This window comes from Triturus cristatus, chromosome 4_2, assembly GCF_964204655.1.
Source record: "Triturus cristatus chromosome 4_2, aTriCri1.1, whole genome shotgun sequence".
In the NCBI taxonomy this organism is placed as follows: domain Eukaryota; kingdom Metazoa; phylum Chordata; class Amphibia; order Caudata; family Salamandridae; genus Triturus; species Triturus cristatus.
In genome coordinates, this window is record NC_140586.1 from 81,931,138 (window position 1) to 81,944,767 (window position 13,630).

The following is a 13,630-nucleotide window of genomic DNA, read 5'->3' on the forward strand; positions in this document are numbered from 1 at the left end:
GACCCTCCTAAATACAAAGAGTGCCAAAAGGAACCTCTATTTGAGGGAGATTGAAGCGCTCCCATTAATTTTGCTACATCGGTGTCCTTTTTCATTTTTTTGAGCGCTAGATCGTGTTCAGGGCCAAAAAGATGTTTTTATCAAAAGGTATATTCAGGATGGATTGTTGGACTTCAGGTTTGAATCCTGATATCCGTAACCATGCATGTTGTCGTAGTAAGATGCTAGTATTTACCTCTCTAGCTGTGGTGTCAGCTGAATCTGGAGCACATCTGATACAGGCATTAGAAATTAGTTTGCCTTCTTGGACTAAATCCTGAGCCTTTGCCTTATGCTCCTTTGAGAGAAACTGAAGTAACTGTTCCATCTCGTCCTAGTGGACTCTATCGTATTTAGCTAGTAAGCCCTACGTATTAGCAATACGCCATTGATAAGCTGCTTGCGCAGCTACACATTTGTCCGAAGCATCGATAAGCTTTGATTCTTTATCTGGGGGAGGGGCAGCCCCAGATTCTTGAGAGTTAGCTCTCTTTCTAGCATTTGACACCACTAAAGAGTCAAGTGGTGACTGACTCTTAATAAAAATAGGTCCTGTGGGGGAGGATTTATATTTTTTATCTACTCTAGGAGTCAGGATTCTGGCACGGACAAAATCTTTCATCTTAACATACCCTTGAGCACAGGCAGTGTTTGACTGGATTTATGTGATCCTAGAGTGTCAAAGAGAAAATCTTAATCTAAAGACTCTTTATGTAGCTCCATCCCATGGTATTCTGCTGCACTAGCGATAAGCTGTTGGTATGACAGATTGTCATCAGGTGGAGATGGCCTGGCAGGATAAAGGTCTGGGTCTGAATCCTTTGGAGGATCTGCTGTGTATTCACTCCAAGGATGTGGTAATAGAGCATCGTCATCGTCAGTGTTACCTCTGTGAAAATGAGGTAGAGGAGACTGATTAGGTGTAATCTGTAATGGATCAAGCTGTGGTGGAGAGGGAGGAAGAGGAGCTGGTAGTGTATGGAAAGGACTAGTGCCTACACTTTGTTTCTTCTGAGGAATTTTGCATGGGCTAAGACCATCAGAAAGCTTGTGCCTAGATGGTGTTTTAGCATGGATATGCCCTGGGTCAGGGTGAATGTACAGTTTTTTTCTGTTTTGGATCCAGTTTAGGAGGTACAGTGTCTATGTTTGGATCCAGATGTGTTGTAGGCAAGTCTTTGCTTTTCGACACCAAAGCTTTCGGAGCTGAGCCGGAATGTCCTTTCTGTGCCGAGGGTTTCAACTACGAGGAATGTTTCTTGAGTTTCGGTGTCGAAGATTTCGGTTCCGAAGGTTTGGGTTCAGAACCCATTTTGGCTTTAGAGCTCAAAGATTTTGGCTCGGAAGTGGGCTTTGGCTGACTGGGTCATGAGCTGGAAGGCTTTTCAGAGTGTTTCAGTGCAGAGATATGAGGCGGATCGTTGGAAAACTCTTCTCAGTGCCAACCTTGGCCTTGAGGCGGAGATGGTGCCGAAGCCTTAGATTTCTAAGGGACGGTTGGAGGGAGGGAGGGGGGGCGGAGAAGGTGACTTTGGTACTCCCGTCTACTTCATTGTCGTCCTCGAGGTCGATCTGTAAGTCTGATCCAGAGTCAGACGCAGCTGCAGTCAGCTACTCCTCTGCCACTGATACCTCTTCTTGTTCGGAGTCTTCACCGAAGATGTCCGGTGTGACATCTAACCGCTGCATCTCTCGACGTCGAGCCTGACGATCACAGAGAGTTTTCTTTGATCTGAAGGATCGGCACGCATCACAGTCTTGCTCATTGTGCTTGGGGAACAAGCACATATTACACACCTTATGAGAGTCCGTATGTGGATATTTCGAGTGGCAGAGGGGACAGGATTTAAATTGAGCCCGTTCCATCGACGAGGAGCTGAACGGATGCGAATGGGCCGGAAGGCCGCCCGCAGATGTTCCGATCGAAATGACGAAGTTTCTTGAAATTCGTTTCGAACCGCGGAAAGAGAAAGCGCATTCAAAAACAATAACATTGAGGTAGAGAGACGTACGCACCAAGGGGGAAACCGAGGATCGATTCTGAAGCAGAGCCCAGCAATACCCGCCCGAACCCGATGGCGGAAAAAAACAATCTGACAATGAAGCCGATGCCCATGCGCAATATCACCGAAAGGCGGAGTCACCTACCTTGTAACTGGAAAAGACTTCTTCGAACAAAAACAACTTGCAACCATCCAGACCCAACACTAGATGGCAGGAGTATGCAAAGCATGTAATCTACAGCTCACATGCTTTGAACACATAGATAACAAGAATAGACGCTCACTCAGGATACGTGGACCAACTTTACTTCAACAAGACGTGTTTCGTCCAACAGTGTGGTCTTGTTCACAGGTACATGTGAGCACACAGGTACATCCTGAGTGAGCCTCTATTCTTGTGGTCTGCCGATTATGCGCAGGGTGCTTGACTGACATTTGCGCTCGACCCCTCACGTGCTACAGGTCTCATATTCCTGAGCGGCAACCTACACACACTCTCTCCCTGAGGATATAGTCTTTCGAGGTCCCTGCATGCACCACTGAATTATATTAAAGTTCATGACTATAATGACGACTGTACAATGCAGGACTCAAAGTAATCATTTATTCTTCCACTCCTATAACCCACCATCTTGAACTGACCACCTGTGGCAAAACAGGTAATCTCGAAATAAGGATTGCTGCAGAATGCATCACTTGGCCTAAAGAAAGACAAGGTAAAACTGTTTTATTTGGAAATGACTGTTACATTTTCAACCACTTGAGCCTTTTTGCAATAATTAATAATTGCAGCGTGGCTTTTAGATGCAAAGGTTTCTCTGTACATTATTACCACTCACCAGACTTCTAGATGTAAGTAATGTAGAGTCAAAGAGTTCTTGTTGATAATCCAGTCAGTATTCACAAGTTTCCCCCAAAAGTGGTCAACCCAAAAGCCAATTTATGCTGACCCACATTTATTTCCAAGATCTGAAAGCCTCTCGAAATGTTATTGCACCTGACAAAGATAAGTGAACCAAGGTCATAGAGGGGACAGTTGCTGGTTTTGCACATCATCGATGTGAGGCGTTGAATAATTCACAGAAACAGCTTGTGCTTCATCCTACTGTTGAACAATTTAGAGGACAGCATAGTCTTTGTCCTGCTTGGGTGCAAAAACTTGACTGATGCAAAAACCGTGATCTCATGATCCATCAAAAATTGCTGTTCAAAATTATTATTTTTCAACTGTGAACGCCTGCAGGCCTGTGATCGCCCTCCCAAGGATCAGTGCGTGCACATCATGGGTCCCTGGGAGTAAAAAAACAAAAATACAAGAAAATTACCAACTGGTTATTTTTTATTCCTTGTTAATTGAATATTTTAAACTTCAGCTAACTACATCACAGTACCTGGACATAATACAACAACATACAGAGCACGCTGGTGTGTGCTTGAGTTCTTTAAACAAAGCAGATAACTATGCTTTTTTTGATTGTACTCGAAGTTTTTAAGAGGAATGGACACTTGCTTATGGTCCAGGTTTACCTGATTTTGGCATAACTTTTTCCCTTCAAGATAAAAGTTGCACATTTCCAAAGTAACTAACAAAGACATTTCAAAAACATTATTTTGAGATATATGTTTAAAGCGCTACAGCATTTGGGGGGATATTATGGCAAATGTTTGAACGCTCTACCAAAAATCTATCACAGTGTATGGAAAATCGAGACTAACTGAATAGAGTGAGGCTGCTCATCTATTAAGCTTCGGCAGTGATGTAACCTGGGGAGAAAATATACAGAGTCTAGTAAATGTTACTTGCAGTTAAACGAAACATTACTAGCGTTAGTTTTTACAAACTAGCCTGACACCTATGCATACAGAATCACTCCACTACAATAGAGGCTTCTCATGATATTTGTAATAAGTAGGCAGTAGTGGGCAAAGTCAGAATTTCTCTTATTCAGTAGCCCAGCTAGTAGGCATAATCCAAAGGCCATGCTTTTTATTGATATTAGCAAATCCAATACTTTAAATGTTCCCTTTGCCTGGGAAGAAAATTCAAAAAGATGTGGCACAATCTTACCACGAAAGCCAACTTTGGTGAGGACAAGTTTTGTGATGTTGGATAAGCTTGTTTTATTTTTAAATACCCATACCATTGTTTATCTCTAAGCTAAAGTATTCCTCTTTCTGCCCAAGATGTATGTATGGCAAGGAGACATTCATGGTTTGTGCTCGGCTCTGCTGCAAGCTAGTGCAGGTTTTTCAATTTTGCCCTTGTATTCCTTCTTTCCACGAGAGACACTGCTGCAACCTTTCCTGTCTGAGTGCTTCCGAAAGAGAAGTGGAGGGCACTAGATACAGACCACCCCTCCTTGACAGAGGTTTGCGCCATTGCTCAGGAGCAGCTAGTTTTATTGAGGATGGCAGGTTGCCCAATTTTCTAGAAAGTATGAGTGAAGGGCCATAGGAAGGTAAGTGCATTTGTTGTGAAAACTAGAGACTTCCTCACAACCCCATATTGCTGACATTCAGATGAATGTCCAGGATTCAGCTTTCAGACACATGACATACCTTCATAAGTGTTAACTGCTTCTAGGTTCATGACATGCCTGATTACATGATACTCGTCTGAGATTCCGTTACCACCGAGCATGTCCCGGGCTTGCCGAGCAATGTCCAGGGACTTTCCGCATGAATTCCTCTTCAGCATGGAGATCATTTCTGGTGTGGCCCTGGAATGAGGTAGCAGAAGGGAGTAAACAGATAACCCAACACAACAGCCACCTGGATGGGCACAGAAAGTTTCATTGCAAAAGCACATGCACTGCGCATCATCACCAGTTCACAAGGGCTATGCTTGTACAAGTCAACAATCTATCCTGCATCCAAAATGGACCCTCGCCTGCTTCTCATCTTCTGGGGGGCTTACTGAATGCAAATACCAGACTTCAGCAAGCTTCCTTAAAAAAAAAAAATATATATATATATATATAAATTATATATATATATACACACACACATATATATACACATACACACACACACATACACATTAAAGCTTTATGACTGTATAGAGTGCAGACATTATATTACTACACAAAAAGAGCATACTTCTCTTCATCCTTCAGACGTCCCAGCTGCAAGCAGGCTTGGAGGCCGATCGTGATCTCTGTCAGCATATCTGCCAGCTTTTTCTGGATGAGCTGGTTTCTTGCTAGGGGTACGCCAAACTGGATCCTAGAAGACATATTCTACGATCACTGCTGCATCATCACTGAAGAATTATGTACCAGGAAATCCCTCAATGACTGCACAGGTCATGCATTTTCATACTCCATTTAAATCTAGCATTCCCCCTGTGGCAATATTGCCATATGTATACTAAACTAGTGTCCGAGCAGTTAAAAGGGAATGGCAGCTGGAGTCATTACACTGGACATCTACAGTGTTTTAGGGTTAGTATGTCATTATTTGTTGACAGTGCATGTCTTGTGTGAAAGCAACCCCTGTGAAATTAAAGGACACACAGCACACCTTTGAGACATCAGGACAGATTCCCCGGCCCGCATTAAATTCAGGAGCCTCAGCTAGCAGTGACAGTGCACTGCATTAAGCATCTTGAGAAGTTCTGATATTTAAAAAAAATTGAATATTACAGATGGTGTAATGCAGAACAAGAAACTGCATAAAAGATACCAGACAAATCTAGTTCACCTCTGTCCCAAACAAATCCATGAATGAAGGAATCCTCAATAAATGAAATGCCGCCTCTTTTTTTTTTTTTACCTGTCTAAGGTGTACTGCCTCGCTGCGTGCAGACAGAACTCTGCAGCGCCAAGTGCCCCCCAGGAAATACCATAGCGGGCATTATTCAGGCAACCAAAGGGACCCTGTGGAAATAAGAAAAATACCTCAGCAAGGACTTTACTGTCTGAACAAATAGATAATATACGAGAGACCTTAAAATTGATTACACTATGCAATGCACTGGAGACATTAGCAAATAGTACCCGCATTTGCCACTAGTAATGAACTTGACGTCTTACCCATGGGTATGCTGTGGATACCACGAAATGAGTGCATACCACTGGAAATACGTTGAGCAGACAACTGGAAAAAGACTTGATACCTTTCTTACATGCTATTACACTACACAGAAATGAAAAACAACTGGAACTAGTGACCTTACAAACAAGTGCAGTACACACCATTCACAAGAACTGAAAAGAATCAACAGACCAGCCAAGATTCAAGGTTTATGTTCCTAATCAGTAGCCCTGATGTCGAAGACATGCATGTTTGTTAATAAAAGGTTATTAGGGTAATGGACCAAGAGTACTAAAAAAAATTCTCTCTACAAACAGTTTACATGTGCTGCTACACAGAGACCTCCACATGACAGAATCCACGACCATTTCCCCCTCCAAATACATTCTCTTATTCCCTCCTTGCCAGCACCCAATCGAGTTCTGCTGAAAGTGTACCTAGAATCACTAAATTCCAGGCCTCATTTCAAGTTGCTCCAAACTGAGAGGTGGGAATATTGCACATGGTAGTACTGATACCCGAGGCATTGATAATTAACCACAATACAATCCCCTATAGAATATTTTCCCAAAATTGGCGCTGCAGCACAGATTTCCCCCTTCCAAATTGTAACCCCATTGCTATTACCATCGACATAGTCATCCAGCTGTGCCCCTGAGGATTTGTTCCCTGTAAACGATACAGCATTACTACACTCAAGTACACCTGGGGCAGTAATACAGCACCTCTCATGATTCGTGATGGAAATGGTAACAGTAGGTACCAGCACCCTCTGGAAATAAAGGGGCTTGTCGTACAAGATGAAGAAAAAGAAAAAAAGATATAAATATTGGTGAACAAAGACCAATCATCTTAGAGCCTTTTGGGATAGACCAACCTTCTCCAAAACCAAAAATACCTGGATAACATCTCCAAATAATTATTGCCCTAGAGTATTCAATAAAAATGTCTTAACACACTCAATCTCAGTGCCTTGCCCTGTAATCAAGTATCAGCAGCCATACTACTAAGTACTTCCCTTGCTATCACAAGTTTCGCCATGACCTACACCTTAAAGAGAACAATTTTCAGCATTGTGGCCTCCACCCTTTTCCAATATCTAGCCAACATTAATGTTACTGACAGAGACTAGTGCTATCAAATGATTTCAAAGGCCCTATCTCTTGTGACTGAGAGTATTTCAGACCTAGAACAATCAGCACATGGGTATCAGGGATAGTATAACCTTTAATTTCTCCAATGGATGTCAGGACCTTCCAGAAAATACGATGTGACGTACCCTCGAGAGGAATCGAGGGAAAATGTAGCCTTGTTCATTTTATGCAACTCCCTCCACATGTCCAAATCAAGAAACCATTCCCAAAAGTCCCTCAACGTTACAGTTGAAGAGGTCCATATACCTTGGAGCAGTCAAGTTTGGTATGTCTCACAACGTAGGGTACCAACCACACCACCAGCTTCTCACCCACTTTTCTCCTGCTCAGGAGGTAGCTGCCAAACTGTCCACCAATGCAAACATCAGGTTTATGGACCAGCAAACATACCTAATACATTCTTTACTTTGCTGTGGGGTGTAATCATATATAACTCATTTGAGCCAATTGACATACCTTTTCAACATAACTACTATGTTAGCATCCTCCCACCTAAGGAAATTGTGGACCCTGATCTTCAAGGCTGTCATGTGCAGTCACTTATCTTTCAATAATAGAACTCTGAACCACAAAGCTTTAATTTAGTGTCCTTCCAAAGCGTCCTGTGCTTGTACCTTGATGGCTTTCTGTGAGCACATCCCAGTAGACCAATTACTTCCATTCTAAAAAATAACAAACACAACAAAAACTAATATGGGCCAACAGGAGGGAGATAGGTACCTCATAATCTTTCAATGAGGACTAATTGGAGAATAAATATGCACCCTAATTCTCCATTTGAAGCCAACCACTCCTTATCGACCAGTCACATCATACGAGTCCAATCTTGAAAATACGAGTCCTTTATTGTTAGGAGACCACTAATTATACACCTAAGCAACCATCGGAATACCGAGTTTAAAAGTTCACCCAAGGCTAACTAACCCAACATTATGGCACATAAAAAAGAACTAACTGTCTCTTTCAGATGAATAGATCAGGCATTGCCTCATCAGAATAGTCTCAGAATTAAATGATTCAAGCAAATTTTAGTGCCCGATCCCCACTACCATACAAGATTATTCCAACTCCTAAAATAAAATACTCAGACTCATACAGTATCTAACTTGTGCCCCAAACACGAATGGATAGGGAAGGTGCAGTGGAAAGTGTATTTTTCCCCCCACCCTGACCTAATATTCAACACAGCCTTTACAACTATGCTCACTGAATATAGCCTAGACTTTAACCATAGGTACGGTTACTATAGCTCAAGTCTGGCAAGTTGCAGAAGTAACTGATAAACATGGCACACGAATCTTAATAACAGACACTGAGCTGGTAGCGCTTCAGGCAGATGGTTTGAGAGCACCAGGTAAATCAAAAGATGGACTATCACAGAATTTTGCAACGACTGGATGGCAGCTAAAATCTGTTTTGGCACGGATATTCCCAGCTGAATGAGGAGACTTCCAACAATTTTGAGACGGTCGTCTCAGCAAAATCTGCTTCTTGGTTGGCATTTCCAAAAAAGGCCAACAGTTGGTGTTACAGATATTGAAGAATACCTCAATGAAGCGAAAAAGATAGCTGCCACCCCCAGCCCTGCTATCCCCTAGGCTACACAGATGGTTCCCCAAATAAACCTTTCTTTAACAGAAGGATTACAACTTGTGTGAAGAAACACAGAGAGCCCATCAGCTTCCATTGTGGACACTAAAAGCCGCTAATCAACAATATGCATGATTGTACAGGTCTTTGGGACATTTTGTCTACGAAGGCAGGTCCCCACAATCCAGCAGCTGTATACAATATTTCTTTCTTGTTTAGCTTGGACCTTTCACACATTACTATAGAGAAACGCTGATGCCTGAGAGATACGACTTACAAGTGCATGATACTACACATAGATGCGAGTTTGCAAGACCCTGCCAGATTGAAAGTGACTTATAAAGGGCAGACAAGATTCCGCAATACAGCACAGGTGACAGGCACTGAGCTAGTGAGAGTTCAGAAAGCCAAAATGAAAACCCAATAGGGCAGGTCTAAGGTTGACTGATGAATCAGGCGGTGTAGCACACATTACTGCTTTTCAGTTATGGATTAGGGTTTGTCCAGCAGGGAGCAATCAGACACCAAACTGGAACTGTTAGTATAATTACCTGTAATGGGAGGAGGTAACCTTATGGGTGAAGGGCTGCCATGTCGACGTACCACAGAGTTTCACATATTTAGGTTGTTTTATGACAAACATGAAACATGTATTTTGCTAAATATGATCTGGTTCAGAACATGAACATTGACAGGCATCTTGGAGTTGTTTATTAGTGCTTAATGATAGATGCTTAGAAGGACAATAAGAGAGAATGTGCATGATGTGGACATTAAGCACTATATATCGATTAGGAACCAATAGATTGATTTACAATTTATGAAGTGCCCATGTTATTGTTTAAAGTGATACTAAATACTGTCCGACATGGGGAAATATAACAGCGCGATAATATGCTTTGTGATAGACTGTGTGGACGGCAGCGATATGCTCAGAATCATTTGGAGTCCATGTGTATCATTATGAGAGGGAACTCTGAGGCACGATGGGGAGTATGTCATTTTATCCCGGGGTGCTGATTTTCCTTATTTAAATTCAGAAATTAGTGTGTGGGGTGGAGGGGGCGGGCAACTTCAAGAACATTTTCAAAATACTGCTGGGTGCACGCAACTAGCATTCTCTAGGGGCCTATGGGCATGCCAACAATCTTTGACAACGCATATTGCATTTACTGACAGGTAGTTCAAGTCTGGAGTAAAGGCAACTTTTTCCCAAGCATATGGATGCACTTGATTCAATTAAGAGAATACAAGCACTTTAAAATCTAGCTCTTTTAAATATTTCAAACGTATGTAACTGCACAGGAAAGGCCAGATAACTTGACAAGCTGGGTAGAGAAGGTGCTAAATTTGATATGGACACCAAACTATCAAAGCAACATAAGGGAAGCCTGGTTGAATGTGCATAGAGCTCCTAAGCCTGTCACTTAGGGCCTTATAGGACCGGCCACTTTTTAACTTTTATATGAATTGCCTAATGAAGAACATCAGTTTCGGGGCCCTCCGTGTGGCAGCCGACAGGGTCTGCACGTCTGCTACATTTCCAGTACAGCAGATATTTTGAAAAGACACTATCCTCTTTGTATTCAATCAAATGACCAGAAGTAGCTATAGGGTAAACTCTGTTGCCATTCTTTTCTGTGACAACTACAATCCTATGATATTATAGTTGTTACAGTTGCCAAGAACATAATCGACAGGACATGGAAAAAGGAGTCATGGACATTTTGAAATTGGTGGAAAGGGCCAAATGAAACTCATACAGTTGACTGGCACATGTCACAGGCTAGAGGCAGCTGGAAGAGGTACTAAAGAATCTGCGGAGCTTTTAAATAAGATTCCCCGCAGTCAGCAGTGCCTATGGATTAAGATAGTTGACTCTTAATTTGTTTAGTATTTCTTAAATGCATGTACCTTTAATGCTTCATTTGCTGTGTCATTCTGTAAGCTTGCATATATTTTTTATTGCAATTTTAAATTGATCAAATAAAAAAGGTTATTAACCCCAGCCAATGACATAATGAAGTGTGTCCCCCGCCCCAGACATCTACATTTCTTGGCCAAATCAGTGCCATTACTTCTTATTAAAAAATATGCTTCACACGTTTCATTTGAGTCCTTGTCATTAAGGTTTTGCCAGAGGGGATGAAAAACATATTCCCACCAGTTAAGGGACCACCTTCTTCCAGGGAACTTAATGTAGTTCTTTGAAAAATAGTAGGCATCTTTTTGAGTCTATCCAAAATGCTCTCTTACAGCATGTCTCAAAAAAGAACAGGGAACAATTACCCCAGCACACACAGTCCCGAAAACCCCACTCTGTATAAGAATAAGGTGGTCAGGAGAATGCACCCGAGTTTGCTTTCCAGTGTAGTGTCAGATTTGTATAGTAATCAGTCTATTTCACTTCCAACCTTCTTTCAAAATCCCTCCTCTACAGCAGAAATATCTTTGTACACATTATATGTTTGCAGAATGCTAACATTTTACCTACAAAAGACTAAAAACATTCGAACAGCCAGGAATTAGTTCGTAAATACAGGCCTGTTTGAACAGTTGCTTTCTAGGGGACAGTCTTGTAAAGTTTTTCTTTTTTTATAAAAAATGAAATAAAATCCTAGTATGTAAATCAAAACATTACCCCACTAAAGGTACAACGGCAACTACTTCTTTCCTAATAAAGACCCCTGTAGGAGAGTAGGGTCTGCTTTCTATGTTCACCCCCACTTTTTGCTTTACTGGTTTTCGACTTAGATGTGGCTGTGGGCCTGCTAATCAGACCCACAGCCCTGCTGTTCTCTCTCTAAATTAATACTATGTGCTTTAGGTGCATAACCCATTTGGATAGGATCACCTTATTGGCCCCTGTACAGTGTACCTTAGGTACCCAGGGCATAGGTGTACCCTAGGCTTACCAGGGGCTGCAGCATGTATTATGCCACCCCTGGCCTGGCCTTCCATTATGACACAACTGGCTGATCACTCAGCTGGGGCAAGGTCGTGTAATCACTCCTTGCTTAGGTGTAGTATTCCTATACCTACCTTATATATAGACACATGTGTACCTATCAGCCACTCCTATGGCAGGCCTCAACAATCCTGGAGGCAGAGTGCTTGGTAACATGTGAGATGGTGCTCTAGCATGAGCTGAGCCTGTCTGCAGCTTTCGGAACCATGTCCTTATAGCTGTTCTATGATATAGCCTACCATATACTCTTAAAGTGCCTTATAATCTTAAACGGTTAAGTTAACTATGGTTTGGCTTTATCAAAACATGTCGTGTAAGGTGTCTAACCCTTTGGAATAATACCCCCATCCCATTTCTGGTGATGAGGATATTATCCCTCCCTTCTAGAGGGAGAAGACATGTTGAAACCTACTTACCCGGTTAAAGTTAACCAGAGCCCCAGCATCACAAAATGGATGCTGCTGCCACGACACAAGTCTGACCTCCTGCTGCTGGAGGTGATCCCGGCAAGGGAGGCTTGGACAATAGGTTTCCTGCCTTGGGAGGTGCGAGCACCACCCCAGACAGGCCTTAGTGTATTGGGGCAGGGAGGGATGAAAGAAACGAGACACTGCCTGGGGCACACAAGGTGTCCCATGCATAGTCCAGTTCAAACCGGTGCTGGGGCACTCCAGCCCCAGTCCTGGCGCGAAACTGGACAAAGGGAAGGGGGTGTAACCACCCCCCTCCCAGGTCCCACCCATAAGGCTGGACCTAGCAGGCAACCCAGTCCCCCAGATTAGTATAAGAGTGGTAGCCGGGCCCCAGGAGATTAGATTATTCTGAACCTGCAACTTGAACAGAAACTCTGGACCTTCGACATTCGACGAAAGAAGAAGACTGAAGAATCTCCCTTGTGGCCAAGGAGTGGCTACCCTGTGCCAACAGGCACCATCAAGAGACTTACCCTTTGCTGAAGTTCTACGAGGGACCGACTGCAGAGCCTGACCAGAGCCTTGACTTCCAGACTTCTCCGACCCTGATCCACATCCACAGCCGAGCTGAGATCCGTGGAGGCGACGAGAGACGTGGGACCGGCTACCTGGGAAAAGTGGCGAGTATCTTCCAGCGAAGCTTCTGAGGTACCCTCGAAGTTGTGCACCGGGGATTGAGAAGCCCCAAGCACCATCTGCACCGAATATCAGCCCCCCACACTCCACGAGTCCTGCGTGGGGCCCTTCTGCATTTTCCTGCTTGCCGCGTCTGTCCGGTTGCTTGCCCGTTGGCTAGCGGCCTGTGCGACGACACACCTTTGAATCTTTACTACTGGTTTGGCTCCTCCAGACTGGCTCCTGCTCCTCTGCCAAAGAGAAGCACCCCAGAACTTCCTGGTCTGCACCAGAAGCAAGTCCTCCATTCTTCATGGGTTCCGCTTGCCAAGGCTTGGTGAGTCCTAGTTCGACTTCGACGCCGCCGACAGCAAGAGCCTTCGTGGAACAGCTCGCCTCCTGGTCCTGGTCGCCCTCGACGTCCCCTGGTACCCGTGGCTGCTGCGACAAGCTTCACCTCTTCACCTGCAATCTTCACGACATCGCCTCGTTCCTTCCTGGTTCCACGTGGTCACTGGCTAGTGACCCAGACTCTGTCCCTTCTGCTTGCAGGTATCCTTCCTTCTTGATCTCGGCCTTGGGATCCACCGGACACTCTGCACTGACTGCCTGTCAGCAACTTTCCTTCAGGCATCCATAGAAGTCCACGACGAAACCCGACGCAAGTTCACACCTATGCACCCACAGCCCGTGGGCTAGGTAACTTGGGTACTCCGGTGCTCACAAGGGTATTGACTATCCTAGGGTCTAGCT

At 43.7% G+C, this 13,630-nt stretch overlaps 1 protein-coding gene across 5 annotated transcripts in view; it reads right to left on the minus strand.

Moving 5' to 3' along the window:
* Positions 1 to 2,738: 2,738 nt before the first annotated feature.
* Positions 2,739 to 13,630, minus strand: part of GCDH (glutaryl-CoA dehydrogenase) — a 220,253-nt gene continuing 209,361 nt past the window's right edge. For all 5 annotated transcript variants that reach the window (XM_085600632.1, XM_085600630.1, XM_085600633.1 and 2 more), the window contains 4 exons: positions 5,817 to 5,920; positions 5,142 to 5,267; positions 4,602 to 4,762; positions 2,739 to 3,332 (listed from right to left, as the gene is read on the minus strand). In XM_085600632.1, the coding sequence (XP_085456758.1) occupies positions 3,259 to 3,332; positions 4,602 to 4,762; positions 5,142 to 5,267; positions 5,817 to 5,920 (465 nt within the window). In that variant the 3' untranslated portion in view covers positions 2,739 to 3,258. The remainder of the gene's footprint in view (positions 3,333 to 4,601; positions 4,763 to 5,141; positions 5,268 to 5,816; positions 5,921 to 13,630) is intronic.